The following is a 20,487-nucleotide window of genomic DNA, read 5'->3' on the forward strand; positions in this document are numbered from 1 at the left end:
AAACCATATTTTTCCATTTTATCCAGTGTAAAGCAGGATTGAAGCTCATTTTATCCAGTGTATAAATGAGCGTCAAGGGGGGGGGGCTATAGCCCCTATAGCCCTCCCCTTGGATCCGCCACTGTATATATATATATTAGTTTCATTGATTAGAAATATTTAAAAAGAAACATAAATAAGTCATTCACTTTAATGTTTGCAATTCCGAAATATTTCATCACTGTTTTCGCTTTGCGTTTAAGTTCTTTAGGTATTTAGGCTACTTGTTGTTTAGAAAATAAAATGGCGATTGCCAAGGCAACGAAAAGGATGTGACGTCACACTATTTCAGTCTATATCGCCCGCCATTTCTCTCTATTCTTCATAAATTTCACGGTTCTGGCCCTTTTAATGTAGATTCGTTCATTTTCACCTTATCCCCACCTGTTCTTACTGCCTATTATCTTTATTTACAAAGAAATAAGTTAATTAGCATCTTATAAGCATCTCTAAAGATTCATCATAATTTTTCATCTTTTTTTTCATCATACCGTATATAATTACCGGGAGAGCAATCTACGCTAATGGAAATTGCAACCGCAGAAGAAGAAGAAGATTCACTCGAGCAGGAGGTTCCACAAATAGAAAGTATGTAGGTAAAATACGATGTGAAACAATTTTCATGAAGGAATAAAAGTGTGAATATAACTAACTGGGAAGATATTTTTCGGGAACTTTCTGGTAATTTATGTTCAATCGCAAATAAAATTTCATTCTGTTACTACATTATGATTTCAAAGTTAAATTAATTTTTATATCACAGTATATTATTACTGTTCTCTTCAGAGGAGTCTTTAAAATGTATATTCTGAACGATGTTATGTTATTTTATTATATTTAGAGAGTACACATAAATGGATATTTATTTACAATATGTTCTATGGAAGTAAATATGTTTCAAAAATGGTATAGTAACTCCACATACTTTTAAACCGCTAAAAGTTTAAATTTACATGTAAGTGGATTTTCTAAACTTTACTGTACCACTGATATAAATATATTAAATTTTTAAACGTTATAAACAAATTAGGTTGGGTAACTGCCGGAAGACAGATATCCAATCATTTGATCAACATTTGCGCATAAATATGTAAGTTCGCTATATCTGCAAGATACTTTCTTATCTTTATAATTTTGCATGTAATATTGCCTCACACGGCCTTTCTTCCTGCCCATTCCACGAAATTTCATGCATTAATTCACATGTAAAAGAGGTCAGAGTACCTCTTGAGAAATTCGGACCAGAGACAGATCGACGTCTATTACTAACGATAGTGTAGGGTTCATTACTTCGTATCAATTTTTACGTAATTCTACAGTACTTTACAAAATGGTTCCTTTTCATCATTTGTAAATTAGTACTCTGCTACTTTTGGCTATTGTTTAGCTTTAGGGGGCTAGCTTTTGCGACTACTTTTTTGTGATTCCGCTGCGGTTGTTGTATGGTTCCATACGTTAAATTACGTTACCAACATTAAATTCAGACAGCATTGCAGAACGAGAGTTAGCGAGTGAAGGCGGGTTAGAGCCACGCAAGGCACATTGTTTTCTATCTTCGTTACCAACAATTCACTTTCTTTTCTCACATGAATCACTATCACTTCCTTTATGGTTTGTACAAATACAAAAACTCCCCTAAAAAAATGTGTTCGATACTTTCTTGAGTATTTGAACACCACTTATCAACTCGTTTGTTCCGTAAATCGTCCTACTTTTTGCTAGTTTTGGGCCCCCAATACTAAACAATTACCCTATATCTTAGTGCAAGTGGAAATGGAACTTAAAAACTCATAGTTATATAAAGTACAGTCATAGAAGTTTAAATTGTTTAACCTCCAAGTTCTATAAAACATACAAGTAAATTATAATATATTAAAATAATATAACTGGTCATACGGTTCTTATAATTTGAAAGATAAAGTAAGGAAACGGAAATAAATTCCTTCCCGGGAATTTATAGGCTAGGGAAAAAACCCGGGAATATTCTCATTGTTTAAAATTCCTCCCCACTGGGAATATTCCCACTGCCAATACCCACGCCACACTCGATTAGATAGCATTCTTGCTTTTTAGTCACCACCTAAACCTTATTACACTAATTAATTGGGAATTGGACTAATGGAAACTTTTGTACAGAATTACATCAGGGCTACTATATCATTTCTATAAATCATGTCTCCTTGTGCAGCTGTTAATATCGTAATGTCTGTTTTTAATTAGCAGTATTCGATTTACCCACTCCTCATTTCACATATTACACTCTTTGTATATTCAGTACCTTTCGCTTTGTCAACCATTCAGCAATATCTTACGTCATAAACTCTGTTGATATTATTAGGCGATCGAGCGACTTATAGAAAAGAAAAAATCAATTAATTTAGTACTGCAATTTTACCAAAACTAGAGAAAGCACAAATAAAACAGGAAATATTTTATAAGTACACAACTATTCAAAGCATTAATACTATGCAATGAAAATGTTTGAAATCTCTCTGAATATTTTAATGCTAACTCTTTAAAAAAATCAATTATAAAAATGTTAAAAACAGATTAAAATTAATTTCTTAATTTTTTCGAAAGACAGGTATTTTAAGCTTGTATAAAAAATATATATATGGGTGATTCCACGAAAAAGGGAAATTTTCACTTGGAAATTTTTTGTTCCGTTGATAGTCGCCTATTTCGATAAAAATATCACATGCACTTACTACTACTAAGTCCATGTTAATTAGGTGTTCAGTAGAGCTGAATCGTTATTGGTGTAGTAAATAAAAAATAATAAACTTTTCAGCACCCACGGAGTTGAGACCATAGGTCACGGAGTTGAGATTAGTTAACACGGAGTTGAAAATTGCTGTGGAGTTGAGAAACGTGATACATCTGGGTGATAAGTTTTGGTTTATAAGTGATTAAGCTTATAATTTACATAAAAATTTAAATAATTTTCCAATAGTTTTTGTAAGTTAGAATTATTCTCCTTATGTTGAATAAAATTCTAACAAACTAGATGACACGTAATTTGTTATACAAAAATACTCCAGAAAATACTGCAAACATATGAAAATATATCTAATGAAGGTTCCAAAATTGAGTATATATATATATATATATATGAATATGTGACGTAAATAAGAAAAAAAGAAATACACATACACTTATCGAATATTGAAAAATTATTGCGCTTTCAATATGTTGACTATCATATGGAGAGGACAAACTTTTCACATAAGCTTACGAAACAGATGAAGTAGTCATTAAACCTGTTTATTGTCTACTTCATTTGTTTTCTGAGCTTATGTAAACCGTCTGTCTTCTCTGTGTGATCAAGTCAACACATCGAAAGTGCAATACCGTTGGTGTTAGGAATCACCGTGCAGTTGCTGTTAGGAATTACCTCCCAAACGTTGTCGGTATTGTTTTGAAACGCCCTATATAATGCACACTAAATGACAGTGTAAGGCACTCATCATTTCTGTTTTCTTTGGATAATTCGATGTTCTTTGTTAAGTAGCCCTCATTTTCCACTCCAATGAAGGAAATGTCTTGAGGAAACAGGGAGGGGCTGTTCTAGCCTACACAAAATGACAACTGCCAACGCTTTTTAAAAGTCAGGTTTAGTAGGCCACGAGAAATTCCTCCCGATCCGCGTCATAAAATTGACTGTCCGTACATTACATTGCTCTCAGACTCTTCGACAATCCCTGAAAAGAAAACAATTAGCTGATCATAAGATTGAGACGTCAATAAGTTAAAAACAGATACCATCCATCTTGACTTGACTGAAGTTTTACCTCCGGTTACCTTACAGCACCAAATCTGAACTTCCGCGAAACAATCCTTAAATGGGCTAGGACCCACCAGCCGGTCTTTGAGTGTGAATGACACGTGGTCAGCGTGTCAGCTCCTACGACCGTTGCGATGGTCTGCGCGATCAGGTTTCAGTACATCTCTACTCAAATGAGTTTTTCAATTGCCTCACTGTGCGAAGTAAACACCATTAATTTTTGAGCTTCCACCGGGAAACAAACCCAGAACCACGCACGAAAGGCGAGCATACTAGTCACTAGAGCACGAACGAGCTTTATTTCTATCAATATATTGAAAGAACAAATATTTGGAAGAGCATGTGCATAACAAACACTATAGGATTATCAACTCCGTGAACTTGTCTCAACACCGTGGATTCCTTAGTTTTCAGATGGACATGGAGTTGAGAAAATCGAATATAATTTACTTTACCGGCCCACTTTTTAACCAGTACACGTGAGTAATTGTGTACGAATTTCCTACCATAAAGCGCAGGTTCCTCAAGGGAAAGAAGGTATATACCATACAAATACATTCAGTAATAAATACCATGGTGTTGAGTATCAATTAATATACGCACCTGCTTTTCAGACACAAAAATATTTTTCCTATAGCTTTTAACACATGCACACAACTTTTTCTGTTCTCCAGTTAAAGATATCTGCCTTGTTTTCTTGTGGGTGTTGTCAATGTGGACGACCATGCTATCTGTTGAGAGCAATGACAATTTTTTTTCATGCCATGGAGTTGAGACCAAATAGAGGTGACAGAAACGACGCATAGTCAAGCTTTCGAAAATAATCGTTATAAAGGTTTACTTTCCACAAAACCGAAACATTGAAGTGTTCTCTTCCATTTAATTGCCATTAAATGATGTTTGATTTGCGACTTCAGTTGTATTTTATTGAGTAAAATCAGTCAACTGTAGTCTGTGACAGCCCACGGTGTTGAGAAATTGGGTAATAATTAATTTTTTACGTATGTTTCGTGTTATATTTGCAAACTGTTATACATGGCATACCTACTTTGTGACGGTTACTACCAAACAAAATAAAAATGAGGTGATTCTTTTTAGTAGTAGTTTGAAGAAATGCCCGTGACAGAAAATTTCCCTTTTTCGTGGAATCACCCATATATATATATGGGTGGAGTGAAAATAAGATAAACTAATTTCTAATTAAGCTTGTTTTCTATTTGTAGTATCGTTCGTTAAATTCAATTCCCCAACGTTTCAGCAAACGAACCAATAAGTCTTAAATTAAACACACTCATTTCTTTAAGTTTATATTTAAATAAATGTCAGGTGATTTCTGTTCAACTTTACTTCAAATAGTTATTTACTTCTCTACATTACATCAATGGAATAATCCTCAATTGCATTCTTCGACCATTACTAACTAGTATATAAGACATACAAAAAAGATTTGACACTTGCAATACAAAGAAAAAATACAAAAGAGAGGTTGCTGTTACCCATAACAAGTCATCCGGTTTCCTGCGTTTTTCAGTCCTTCTTCCACTACTAATAGATGTGCAAACAATATGCAGACGAAGAAATAGTATTGAATTCTAACTTTAAATTTCGATTTTCCTTCAAGCCGTCTACTAAATCTCTTATCGAAAACTCAGCATTCAATACCAAATTATTCAAATATCAACTTAACAATTTTTCAAATAAGGAATGAGCATCAAAGATTCAACTCTAGAGAACAAATCTGATTCGATCTCAACAGTTAAGAGGAACAAAGAAATTAAATATACTTGTTTACTTTTTTATACGCAAACACGTTATGTGAAAAGAATCTAAAACTTCCATGCTAGTAACGTTACACTTGTATACATAAAATACAGTGTTTTTAGACTGTGAAGATATACTACGCCGGCAGGATATAGTATCTAATGTAGCAGTTTTCTACATGTACTCTCTTAGCTTAACAGCCCTAAGACACTTGTAATGATTTTGCACTAGTAATGCTCAACTTGTAAAAAGAAAATATTGCTGTATTACTTACAATTTAATTCTGCTGTATGTAGAAATTACTTTCCATTTACACATATTCATTCCATGAAGTGTATTGAACTTTATCTGTAAATTTTACAAAATATGATGTACCTAAACATGATTAGCACACATTAACACTCGCTCCGCACATTATATATATATATATAATTAGAGAAAACTTTGACAATAGAATTTCACATAACAGAAATCCATTCTCATATGCTCTCTCTCATTCTAATCGCGAAATTACTATTTTCATTACGCACTAATTTAATCAGTATCACAAACTCTATTAACATAACAAATTGTTATCCACCGAATCTTATGCCAGTATCGTAACTAACGCTATATTACTAACATAACCAACAGTAAACAAACAAAACTTATGCCATTAATGTAACATTTCCTACTCTGCTAATATAACCAACACTAGCGTAACTTATGCTACTCTACTAACCCGTTCCACCCTGACGATATTTTTTTAAAATTTCAAAAAAAAAAAAAAAAAAAGTATGATTTCCTAAGCTAGTATGATTTACTAATCCCCATAAATATGATTTAGTTTTTTATACTAGTAGCTTTCGAAAAGAGTAACCTGCACACTTGTGTATTTTCGGCCGACATTGTGAATATTGGTGATTCTATCTACCTGCACAATTGTGTAGGTCAGGCTGGAAAAGGCTAAGTAACTTACTGTATCTCACCGTATCTTAAGACACATTGCTGCGTGTCCCTTTTCTCTTTTTCTTTTCATGAACAACCGTTTAATGGCGATACTGTTTGCTTGGATACAGCCAATCTGTGTGTGATTATTCCGATGCAAGAGCTCATTCGTGGCTAGCCGGTTAGCGTACGCGACTTTTGCTTGTGAGACCCGGGTTCGATTCCTGGCGACCTCGTGTAGTTTAAATACGATGTTAATAAGTGGTTCCAGGTCTCATATAGCCTGGCTGCTGAACGGGATGTTAAACTTAAAATCAACTCATTTCCCCATGCACCAAGAAAATAGTATCATAGAAATATTAGAGATTATATAAAGTAAAAACATTTCGGTGCAGCGTTACTATACGAAGTACCGCATTTGTAATTTATACTGGAAAAGTTGTGATATTTTAAATGAAGTATCTTTAATTAGTATGCTACCTCATAGTGCATAAACATAGAAATGTCCGAGTGTTAAGAGTCGATACATTTGTAAAATTTAAGTTAGTAATGTGTTTCTTTACGTTGGAACACAAATGTGTAATCAATGAAAACATACAGGGATTTTCCCTATAATGACTGTAACAACGTATAAATACGTAATGTAGCTCGAAACGTAAGTGTTTTTATACAATACACTATGTTTTCAGCTATCCTTGTTTTCATGTATCCTCAAGCCGGTGACGCGCCTGCTTCGTATTTTTGCAATTTCCATACTATCACTCGCACTCATGTGCTGTATTTCTTCCCTTACTCTGTGAGACGCATTTGTACTTTTAATGGCCACCTAACTCAAATTGGTTAGTGTCTTTTCCCCAGTATTTCTTACTAAGCCGAATCTTGGTACACCGAAGCACTCCTGAAGTGAATCTGAACATAAGAGTGCAGGTTGACTTCCCAAAAAGGGATGGGATGAAATTATTTAAGAGTCTGTACCCTATATTTGCTGGCACACGTATATTACATCTCACTGACTGTAACTTAATGCACAAACAATGTACAGAAATATTTTCAATAATTTACACTAAATAGAAATTAAGTGCTGTATCAGCGGATTTACTTTAGAAAATTTACCAGAGTAATTGGAGATTTATTTTGGCTTGTGTGGTAGAGTGATAAAGTCAGATGAGGGGAATAGTTTAAGTGAAGTGTGTTAGTTGTTTCTCATGTTATACTTTGTGCTATACGTAAAGGTGGAAGGGAATGTTTGGCGAAGAGGTACACTTGCAATGATCTATAGGAAAGTCAGTGTGGAATTGATGCGTAAAGAGCAAGAATGTCACCTATTACGTTAAAGTTTTATCGAGTTCTACAGAAATAAGGAGTGCCAGTTATTGAAATTGTGTGAAAGGCATATGGTCTGCGAAACAGTACCTCACCCAAAGCTGTGCAACATATAAACCATGCACTTTATGTTATATAAAGTGTTTTTCAACTCTCGTGGTTTATGAGCATACCTAACGCCAATTACGCGCCTGCTCCGTACGGACGCACCCCTTTCTACCACTCAGTCCCCTGGAGTACCGTACGTTGACTGTTAGATAGCATGCCTGCTTTTTAGTGGCAATCAAGAATAAGTAGCTTACTATTTTATGTACAAATTTTGATGCCATATATCCACAAATTATATCAATCAATAATCTCTACCAAGACAGACAGGGTCAAAACCTAGCATTTTGGGTGAGATACTAAATAATATTAATTTTCCTTTTCCATTTGGAGTGGTCGCATGATACAGCAGTAATGCGCTGATTAGCAACAGAGAACTGATTAACGAATTATGACGGAACAAATAAAAAACAACTGGAACATGAATTGTTAGAACTTGAAAAAAATGTACGTGTGTCGTAAATTATAATACTTGATTGAAAGTTAAAACATTTGTGGAGTATTTTCTTTTTCGCCATGGTATGGCATTTAGTATCTCCCCCAAATCCATAGACGACTGTTGAGAAGGTACTATGATTTCGCATGGCTACTCTGTTTTAATTGACCTCGTTTATGCGTAGATTGACTCATGCTGCACTCCTTCCTAGACTCGGTTAGAGAGCATGCACTATTATGTTCAGATTCACTTCAGGAGTGCTTCGGTGTACCAAGATTCGGCTTCGTAAGAATTACTGAGGAAAGACACTAACCAATTTAAGTTAGGTAGGCATTAAAAGTACAAATGCTTCTCAAAGGTTAAGGGCAGAAATACAGCACATGTGTGCGAGTGATAGTATGGCAATTGCAAAAATACGAAGCAGGCGCGTCACCGGCTTGAGGATACATGTAAACAAGGATAGCTGAAAACATAGTGTATTGTATGAAAACACGTTTCGAGTTACATTACGTATTTGTACGTTGCTATAGTCGTTATAGTTAAAATCGTGGTATACTTTAACTGATTACACATCTGTGTTCCAACGTAAGGAAACACATTATTAACTTAAATTTTAAAAATGTATCGATTCTTAACACTCGGACATTTCTATGTTTATGCACCATGAGGTAGCACACTAATTAAAGATACTTCATTAAAAATATCACAATTTTTTCTGTATAAATTACAAATACGGTACTTCGTATAGTAAAGCTGCACCGAAATGATTTTACTTTATATAATCTCTAATATTTCTATGATACTATTTTCTTGGTGCATGGGGAAATGAGTTGATTTTAAGTTTAACAGCACGTTCAGCAGCCAGGCTATATGAAACCTGGACCCACTTATTAACATCGTATCCAAACTACACGAGGTCGCCAGGAATCGAACCCGGGTCTCCCAAGCCAAAGTCACGTACGCTAACCGGCTTGCCACGAATGAGCTCTTGCATCGGAATAATCACACACAGATTGGCTATATCCAAGCAAACAGATCCGCCATTAAACGGTTGTTCATGAAAAGAAAAAGAGAAAACGGACACGCAGCAATGTGTCTTAAGATACGGTGAGATACAGTAAGTTACTTAGCCTTTTCCAGCCTGACCTACACAATTGTGCAGGTAGATAGAATCACCAATATTCACAATGTCGGCCGAACATACACAATTGTGAAGGTTACTCTTTCCGAAGGCTACTAGTATAAAAAATTAAATCATAGTTATGAGGATTAGTGAATCATACTAGCTTAGGAAATCATACTTTTTTTGTTTTTTTGAATTTTTAAGAAAAAGTCGTCCGGGTGGAAAGGGCTAGTAGAGTAGCATAGGTTAGGCTAGCGTTGGTTATATTAGCAGAGTAGGAAAAGTTACATTAATGGCATAAGATTTGTTTGTTAATTGTTGGTTATGTTAGTAATATAGCGTAAGTTACGATACTGGCATAAGATTCGGTGGATTACAATTTGTTATGTTAATAGAGTTTGTGATGCTGATTAACTTAGTGCGTAATGAAAATAGTAATTTCGCGATTAGAATGAGAGAGAGCATATGAGAATGGATTTCTGTTATGTGAAATTCTATTGTCAAAGTTTTTTCTAATTATATATATATATAATGTGCGGAGCGAGTGTTAATGTGTGCTAATCATGTTTAGGTACATCATATTTTGTAAAATTTACAGATAAAGTTCTATACACTTCATGGAATGAATATGTGTAAATGGAAAGTAATTTCTACATACAGCAGAATTAAATTGTGAGTAATACAGCAGTATTTTCTTTTTACAAGTTGAGCATTACTAGTGCAAAATCATTACAAGTGTCTTAGGGCTGTTAAGCTAAGAGAGTACATGTAGAAAACTGCTACATTAGATACTATATCCTGCCGGCGTAGTATATCTTCACAGTCTAAAAACACTGTATTTTATGTATACAAGTGTGACGTTACTAGCATGGAGTTTTAGACCCTTTTCACATAACGTGTTTGCGTATAAAAAAGTAAACAAATATATTTAATTTCTTTGTTCCTGTTAACTGTTGAGATCGAATCAGATTTGTTCTCTAGAGTTGGATCTTTGATGCTGATTCGTTATTTGAGAATTTGTTAAATTGATATTTGATAATTTGGTATTGCATGCTGAGTTTTTGATAAGAGATTTAGTAGAAGGCTTAAAGGAGAATCGAAATTTAAAGTTAGAATTCAATACTATTTCTTCGTCTGCATATTGTTTGCACATCTATTAGTAGTGGAAGAAGGACTGAAAAACGCAGGAAATCGGATGACTTGTTATGGGTAACAGCAACCTCTCTTTTGTATTTTTTACTTTCTATTGCAAGTGTCAAATCTTTTTTTGTATGTCTTATATACTAGTTAGTAATGGTCGAAGAATGCAATTGAGGATTATTCCATTGATGTAATGTAGAGAAGGAAATAACTATTTGAAGTAAAGTTGAACCGAAATCACCTGACATTTATTTAAATGTAAAGTTAATGAAATGAGGGTGTGTTGAGTTTAAGGCTTATTGGTTCGTTTGCTGTTAAACGTTGGGGAATTGAATTTAACGAACGAGACTACAAATAGAAAACAAGCTTAGTTAAAAATCAGTTTATCTTATTTTCACTCCACCCATATTTTTTTCTATACGAGCTTAAAATACCTGTCTATCGAAAAATTAAAAAAAAAATAATCTGTGGTTAACATTTTTATAATTGAATTATTCAAAAGTTAGCATTAAAATATTTAGAGATATTTCAAACATTTTCATTGCATTATTTTATTTTATAGTATTAATGCTTTGAATAGTTATGTGTACTTATAAAATATTTCCTGTTCTATTTGTGATTTCTCTAGTTTTGGTAAAATTGCAGTACTAAACTAATTGATTTTTTTCTTTTCTATAAGTCGCTCGATGACCTAATAATATCAACAGAGTTTATGACGTAAGATATTGCTGAATGGTTGACAAAGCGAAAGGTACTGAATATACAAAGAGGGTAATATGTGAAATGAGGAGTGGGTAAATCGAATACTGCTAATTAGAAACAGACATTAAGATGTTAACAGCTGCACAAGGAGACATGATTTATAGAAATGATATAGTAGCCCTGATGTAACACTGTACAGAAGTTTCCATTAGTCTAATTCCCAATATTAACAGTTAAAACGAAATATGATCTCTTTCAAGGCGGTTTTTTCCTACGGTTTAATCGATTGCACCATAGTAGTGAATGGCCTCCGTAAAGTCAACCTGCGTGGCGTAGTCACTAACGCTCTCGCCTTCGGTGCAAGCGGTCCCGGGTTCGATTCCGAGTGGCGTCACTCGGTCGAAAATGTGTAACATGCTTTTTCAGGCCAGCCACCCTGAATGAGGTTTTCCTCGATTTTCATAATTCACATCATGCAAGTGCTGGAGTGGTACTTAACTTATACGTCCCATGCCGCTATGTGTCCTTTCCCAATCCTTTCTTCTTTTCCTTTCCGTAGATTGTGTGCTCAACGAGGGGCATCATGCTTCAAATCATGACGGGCTAATTGGCCTTAGATGTCGAAAGCCCAGAAATCTTATCCTAAATTTCTTAAAGTCAACCTGTATATTAGAAATATAAGTTGAAATATGAACTTGTCTTAGGTATTTGTAATTCAGTACTCATTGTGACTTGTCAAACTTCCAGAAATACTGTATTAACTTAGCACGAAAGTGTATTTTATCAACACGATTGATCACTATTGAGCCGAATATCAAATCTCCTAATGTTCATCCAACAGAGATAAATTTTGTTATTTCTTATTATGTGCGCGTTTTCGTTCTGAATACCATTCATTCCCTGTTTATTTACTTATTGCTTTAGGAAATGTGAGATCATAATTTTGTCATTTAACAAAAATATTTAATAATGCTCATCACTATACAGCTTAAATAATGTGATGAAACAACAATAATAATAAATTTAGAATGTCTTGAATAGTTGTTAAAAGGTAATTCTTGTTTCTGATTCCATTGATTCACACAAATTAATTTGTAGATTAATTAATTAATTAATTTCCTACATTAATAGATCTGTATGTTGAAGTATTTCTCCTGTTATAGAACAGATAATTATGTAACCGTAATCTTACTTTTTAAATTACGAATTCGTTATAATGGTAATAGAATTGGAAAGGTCATTCGTTTCGTAGCTAATGTGTATCTGGTTTTTAATTTTATTTAACTTTGAAGTTTTGAACATGAATATAATCGGTGGTGCTCTTATTGTAATGATGGCAGTTGGAATTTAGCGGGAGTATTGCTTATTAGTATGTATAATTTTCTCACACACATATTCGCAACAGTACTAATGTACTCTGCCTCGAGTACAGTGATATTATTATTTTTTTAAGTATCTGAATACAATTATGCACTAATGGTGAATGCAACTATGCAACAATGGTGTGAGTTGAAAATATACATACATTTGTACAAAATTTATTTATTATCACACTGAAACTTTAAGAGTTGGGCTTAATTGAATTTAATCTGCACGAAAAATTTCAATGGTTCTAAATTTTGAAGCTATGTAGCTAGTCCGATGCTGTGTTATTATTTAAGATGCTTAGTTACGTAAGTCTGAACCCAAGTTTGACCAAGCTACTGGTATTTACTATTTTTATATCAAGAACTTATCCTACGATATTTAATATCAAGGAAGAAGTAATTAAACCTTTTATACCTTTACTAAATGAGTGCGAGATCTGGTACCATAATATTATTCACAGGGAACGTAACTTTGTTAGAGCAGTAACAATGAATAAAACAAATATATGGTTTTTATCGTAAACTATTATTTCTAGTTGCTTCCTTAAACATAATACGTGGTGGAAAATGTAATCTTAAGTATTCAGTTTTTATGCTTTCCTCTGTTTCAATATTATTTTGAGTTAACACATCCCACAATTAAGACTAGGGAAGACGGTGAAGATGACTGGAATTATACACGAAGCTATTGGGAGGAAATTATAATATTCTAAACAAACTCACTCCACGATGTTTGTCCACCACAAACGCCTCTTGGCAAGAGCTGGAACTGTACTAGGGAGGAGTTGTGTTTGAAATTTGATGTGAGTAATAATATTACACAGATGTTTGATCTCAGGGCTGCACAGCGATATTCTTCCTCGATGAGACGAAATGGGAGCTTTGGCGAGGATGCATTTATTTCATTGTATTGGGTCAGGGTGAGTTGGTTTCAGTCTTTATTATCAAGCAATAACATCTAGCACCTATCTCTCTAAACGGGGATAAAAGAAATGCCAAGAACCTTTTGTTTTCACATTTTTCACTTGAAATCATACATTTTCTGTCTCTACTGATGTTCTCAGTTGAAAGATTACCTTTGTTTCCGTAAGATAAAGCTATTAAATAATAAAACTAAGAGAAATATAAAACTAATTAGATGCCCAATACGAAGTTGGATAACATCTTCATACGAAAGAGTTTTGGATGACAACTGAGTGTTGAAGTGCTTTGCCTCAGGAGGAATCGTTAAAATGAATCTTTTAAGGTTAGCGTTTAGAGTGAGCATAAAATGTTCATTCTTGTTTACAACAGTATACTGAGAGTGGCATAAGATAATTATTTAAATACTATTTATTTACGTTAATAGAATTGTCTCATCTGTAATCCCTGATATATATATATATATATATATATATATATATATATATATATATATATATATATATTCTTACCTGAATGTTTTAGGAACGTACCAGAATTTTTTATACTTAAAACAAGCAGAGGTTTCTATGGTTCAATATAAATACTATGGCTTGTACGATTCCAAGTTCTAGTAGCCCATTCTTTCTTTTCTTTAAATCTTGGAATCTTTAACTGTATTCAGAAGGTACAACATCAAATCAGCAAATGTTTAACTTAAAAATAGTTATTGAATCACCACTTTAGAAACCAAAATTTATCTTCCTTTCAATCGAGACAAAATTTAAAAACACTAGATAAATTTCTCCAATGGTTAGTGGGCGTAAACAAACTATATTTCATCGTTCTACTGCAACTAAACTGGCAAAATATTTATTTTATGATACGAATGCGGTTTTCTTACCGAATCAAACTTAATATTTACAAATGTGATGATAAATGACAATAGTAATATGTATATATATATATTTCTTTTTTCCAGGATGTTCCACTTTGGCTAGATGCTTAGGATTCTCGTCATGCATATTGTCGATTCTGGCTTGTTTGCAGTGTAATCAGCTCTTACTCGAATTTCAGTTAAAATGTTGGTCCATTGATGCTGCAGTGATAAGGGAAGTCAAATTGAGAGGCAAGAAAACCATATATGATTGCCAAATCAGAGTAAGAGACGGTGTTCTTCTTTAATTCAAATATGCTAATTAATGAATTGCATATTCCCAGGAATAACGTTTTCCGTTTTTGTCGATTATTTCTTCGTTATATATAGTAGAAGTAAAGTGAAAAGTGTCTGAAGACTGTTAATTGGTATCCAAGTTCTACGATATGTACTACGAAGATAATGTTTCCGATATGTTCCATCTAAAAAAGGCCGTTGTTCTTTGTGAGAGATTGTCTGTTTACGGTAATACTTCGGAATTAGATATCAAGTCTAAAGCGCTGAACCAAAAACAAAGAAATGTTATATTAACTGCGGAGGCACAATTACCTTTAGCTCAAGCAAATACTAATCTCCAACAGTTACTTCAAAATGGGCACGATAATCAAAGAGATACATTACTTCTTCCATCTGTATCATCAAATGATACTTTAAATTCGCTACATGATAGAATGGAAACTGAAAATTGTAGGCATTACCAGAATAATTGGAGTGTGAAGATAAGCAGCCAGGAACAAGAGCAACGAATATTGAATAATGACCAAAATATATTGGACGAAAAGTGTTGGAAAAAAACATCTGCAAATAATTCTTTGTGTGTACAAGGATCTGAAATTGTCCCAGATGAGTTATTTAGATTCGCACCTCAACAGAAGGCGGGTTCTAGAGATCATACTTCAGTCTACTCCGCCAACCTGAATGAGTCTACTTTGATAAGGTAGTAGTAATCATATTAAATAATTTGTTTTTCTCTATCGTGATTTGTTTCTTGCGACAAAACTTTGTCGATTTTTTGATGACTGGATCCTTTTCTGGTTCAGTTGTTAGGAGAGTAATTACGTTAATTCTTTAGTGATTAACGAAATTTAATGGCTCAATACTACACATATAATGTATTAATGAAAATGAATTTTGCAATCTGCTATTTCTTCTTACTTGTAGCTTGCGTTATTTTCTGTGTTCACCGGTATTTGCACTGATAAGTTTTTAGTCAAATGCAAGTTAATCGATACCAATATACCTAGAAATATTCTCAAATATAAAGTACAATATTTATTTTTATAAACTAACACAATACTATGTAAATATTGTGTAGTTCTATTTTTGAAAAGCTAATTTATATGCAATATAATAGTGTGGTACAATTCTTTATATTTAGGTGAAAATGTACGTATGAAGCAAAATCTGATAAGTTGTCAGATACTGAATCTGCCTTAATTTAAATCTAAGTTAAGGAGTTAAAGAAGGTCAAGAAAGTATAGAGGAAAAGAATATGATTTTATATAATATAGAATATGTCTGAAAATGATTGTGTGAGTGGAATCGGTGACAAAAAGTCCGCTCAGTGGTACTTCTTAAAAATTATTCTAGGGAAAAAAAAATGAGATATTTCAGTTCTACCGTTCGACGTTTATGCTCTGTAAGCTAAGGGAAACAGATAATTAAGGCCATGGTGAAATGGTAATGAAGGAAAAACGAGCCTACCTAGAGGAAACCCAGGAACATGATCTTGTCCACAACAAACTTACCGGGAATCTAAACACGGACCCCATATACTATAGGTGAGCGCTTACCTCCGTACCACCTTGTTCCCTATTCTAGAGATTTTTTTACTAATTAATACTTTAAATTCATTCAGTCTCCTATAAGTCTCCCGTCAGAGCTTTGTGCTATATTCTGTGAATGTGTGGTCCACTGCGCAGAAACCAGAGTTTAGAAACAATATTAGTCCATCTTGTCCCTTCTCTAACGTCAGCATCATTTTTCTTTATTATTTGTTTAGGGCTGATTATATAGTATTTTAAAAAAGGTACTGTTATTTTTTATTACTTTTTTATTTATACCGAGGGCATCTAGTTTGGTACATTTGCAATCCACTGTATGGGGCTGCGGCAACCACATTTTTGCCTCCAATTTATCTACTACTCTAAATCTGTATTTGTAAAGCTTCTTTTAATTTCTTTATGTCTTACATTTTTCGAAAGAATTATAAGATAGAAGATCGAGAACAAAATTGCTTTATACATAAAGATGGAGTGGAAGAGAGAAATGTTATTGTTCCAGTAGTTCACTTTCTTTAAAGCCTGTAAATAAAGTACCGGTATAAACTCTAAGCGCCCTAGTCACATAATCCTCTATTTTTTTGCGTACTCAATTCATTAATAATATATGTGCCAGATTGATAAAATACGTTAGAACGGTGATAAATTACTGATAAATTATTCAATAAAAACCGGAGTGAGAAGCTACTGAGGTAGCAGTGAACCTCAGTGTCTGTTAAACTTCAGTCGTGACGTAAATACGTGTTGGGATCTGAATGTCGCTGCTAATAGATTAAACTATCAAAATGGCTCGGAATAAAAATAAATAAAATAAGATGCTTGCAAATTGTTAATTCATCTGTACTTTTAGTTTTCCAAAACTCCTAGGAATTTCTGGACATTACCGTCTGAAATTTCGATGCTGCATTCGTAGTCACCGTCGTTGTTTCAAAAGTCAAAATTTCCGACCCACCAGTACGGTATGTAATGCGATAGCTGGTACTTTTGAACATTCTGATCAGGGTCGTCATGGCGCGAGGCATTGTATAGATATCATCCTCTTGTGTCAAATATAAGGGTGAAATACATCTTGTTATTGGGATTGTTTATCCCTTAACAGAGAAAAGTGTAACTGAGAGGTCACAGTTTATGAGATTTCTAATCGCGGTGGTAAGATCCTCCAAGAGAATATCTCGTTTCAAATTTTGATTCCTCTTTAACATCTTTTTCTCAGAAACCTGTGCTGAACCGAACATACAGAGTTTTACAGAAATTGATCTCCAATAGTAAAGCCCTTAGTTAATCATCCCAATCATTCTTTTATACGTGGGTCAGTGAGAAAGTTAGTTGCACTTCCTCGTAGATACAATGGAAAAATTGGGTCTGAATATATTGGTGAAAGGAAAGTCAATATTTGAAGACACAGCAGCAGATTAAATAACGCAAGCTATGAGGGAGATTGATTGGATTGTACTAGTACAAAATAAATCTATTCGGTATTTTTTATATCGGATCGTTAAATATGGGAACCCTTATACTATAAAGTAACATAACTATAACATCTATTTATGTATGTTTAGAAAATATTTACTTTAGAAACCGGATGTTAGGCAAAATGCCTATTCTTTAATATTAAAAATATGATCAAAAATAACGTTTTAAAGTTCATGTGTGTGTGTGTGGGGGGGGGGTGATAGTTGCCATTTAAGCCCATTTTAATTTGCCTATTTCGCCCCTTACTGTCTAAATAATTGCTTTAGTGCCAAATGTTACCTATTCTATTCATTTCCTTCAAAATAAACCTTCATTAGGAAGACATATAACTTATATAATATCAATAACATACAAACACACATATATTAGGTGTTTGTAAGCACAAGTGCGTGGTACATTACAATATATATACCGTAAAGTAAAAGAAGACATTAGCAAACAGGTATATTTCTATATTCTTTAAACAGTATCTGTGAGTTGAAACTATTTTTTAATCGTATTGACTATTTATCTCTATTATTTCGAGGTACATTTATGTGCCTATTTTTTTACATTTTAAGTGCCTATTTTCCAGGTTTTTAGTGCCTAAACATACGGTCTCTATTTATTAGTGTCAACTTACTTAACCTACCTTGTGATACTGGAGACACGAAAATTTATCTCCGCAGAAATATGTGACGTCCTATAATGTTTCAAATAGAAGTAATGGGCCGTGGTTGCTTAGTGGTAGAGCGTTCACATCTGTGGCACGGTGTCTGGTTTGACTCCAGCTCGCGTCAGGTGAACTTTATGGTGGACGAACACCGTTGTGCGAGACTTGTCTCGGGATTCTTCCATTTCCTCCAACTTTTTTCCACCATTTCATTCATTTCTAATTACCACCGTCTCTTTTTGCCTAGCCGGCTTAACCATGGAACGTAAAACGCAAAGATTTTCAAATTAAAAAGTGTACACCCAATGTGCGTATTCCAACACATGGACCTATTGTGTATCATGTCTAATTTGTCTAGGATGCATAAATATAATATTCTTAAATCACGAAATTCATATTTTAATTTTGTTGTTACTTTGCAATCATTATTTTCTTTTTCAAATAATCTCGGCTTTCTCTTCCTTACAGACCATTAGTATAAATCCGTTTGTATACGGCAGTCAGTTTATTACTCAATTCATTTATATTCACACTTAATATATTAATGTTACAAATATTTTTTGTTGTTTTAACTTTGCTACACATCTATTTTCTGTATTCGTTCTGTTAATTTCAATTAAGTGATTCTTGACAACAAATTATGCATTATTTTCTGTTATTTTATATAGTTACGATATAGATAGGAACAATGTTAATAATATTACTAAAAGCTCTGTTCATTTTACAGTTGTCATCCATATTCAACTCTTGAAACATTTGGAAACGAAACTCGATTACAGCATGTGGCAAGTACAGAATTCGATTTGAACAAATCTCGTAAAGCTATGGATGATAGAAAATATCCAGTACTTGTTCTCCAGCCATTGAAAGTAATGGACTACAAACAACGTGAAGAAACTTTCTTTTCCACAGTTTCATGTACAAAGATTACTAAGTCAGCTCCTGGAAAGAATAAATCAGATGACTCCAACAGCGATGAAAATGTTCATTTTACGTGTCGCCCTTTCAAAGTGCAATTATTGCGAAAAATGTTATCCGAGGAAAGAATATCTTGCACAACATATTAAGGTTAAACATCTTGGTAGAAAAAGTTGGAAATGTGAATACTGTCAGAAACGATTCCCCCAGAGAAACCTTGTTCACCTGAATACCCATAAAGGAATACGGCCATATATCTGCAATATTTGTGGTAAGTGTTTCTCTAACAAAAGTCATCTGGAGAATCATATAGTTGTGCATACTGGTGAGAAAAGATTCCGTTGTGAAACATGCGGAGCAAAATTCACGGAAAGTGGAAGTTTAAGTAGGCATAAAATATTACATTCGGGTAAAAAGCCATTCCAATGCAAATTTTGTGGTTCACAATTTTCGTCAAAAGGTAATTGTAACATGCACATGAAGAAGCATGTTTCTCATGAAAAATATGTTTGTGATAAATGTGGCAAATCAATGAAAACAAAATCTGGACTTAAATCTCATATAGAATTACACATAAGCAACGAAAAATTCAACTGTGAAAAATGTGGTTTTTTGTCAAGATCAAGAAATGCCTTGCGTTCTCACATGAAACGCCATTCAGAAGAGTCTAATTTTATGTGCAGTGAATGTGGTAAAATGTTCCACTCCAAAGGTAATCTCAACCAACATCTAAGAATTCATACTGGCACACGCCCTTATGAATGTAGATTTTGTTCGAAACGATTCATTCAGATAGGTGTGCGCAATACGCATGAGAAAATTCATTTAGGAAAGAAAATATTTTCTTGTACTCTCTGTGACATGAAATTTCTCCGAAAGCATAGTGTAGAGCTCCACATGAGAATCCATACGAATGAGAAACCTTTCGATTGTAGTCTATGTGGTAAAAAATTTGCCAGAAAATTCATTCTCTCTGAACATATAAAATCTCATACAAAGCAACTCGAGTTCAGGTGTGAAGAATGCGGAAAACGATTTCTGTCAAAAAGTAATTTTAGAAAACATTTGTCGGTTCATACTGGAGATAAACCGTTCAAATGTAATAAATGTGGAAAATGT

The 20,487-nt window shown here is 33.7% G+C and overlaps 1 protein-coding gene across 1 annotated transcript; it reads left to right on the forward strand.

Annotated features, from left to right (window-relative positions):
* Window positions 1-353: 353 nt before the first annotated feature.
* On the forward strand, window positions 354-19,978 carry LOC145689949 (uncharacterized). The gene is made up of 3 exons (XM_081764325.1): window positions 354-720; window positions 14,590-15,481; window positions 19,178-19,978. Exons 2-3 carry the CDS (start codon window positions 14,931-14,933, stop codon window positions 19,515-19,517), a joined length of 891 nt encoding a protein of 296 aa, XP_081620451.1. The 5' UTR covers window positions 354-720; window positions 14,590-14,930; the 3' UTR covers window positions 19,518-19,978.
* The last annotated feature ends 509 nt before the right edge of the window (window positions 19,979-20,487 follow it).

The sequence above is a fragment of the Thermobia domestica genome, chromosome 7 (genome assembly GCF_964235325.1).
Source record: "Thermobia domestica chromosome 7, izTheDome1.hap1.1, whole genome shotgun sequence".
NCBI classification, from domain to species: Eukaryota; Metazoa; Arthropoda; class Insecta; order Zygentoma; family Lepismatidae; genus Thermobia; species Thermobia domestica.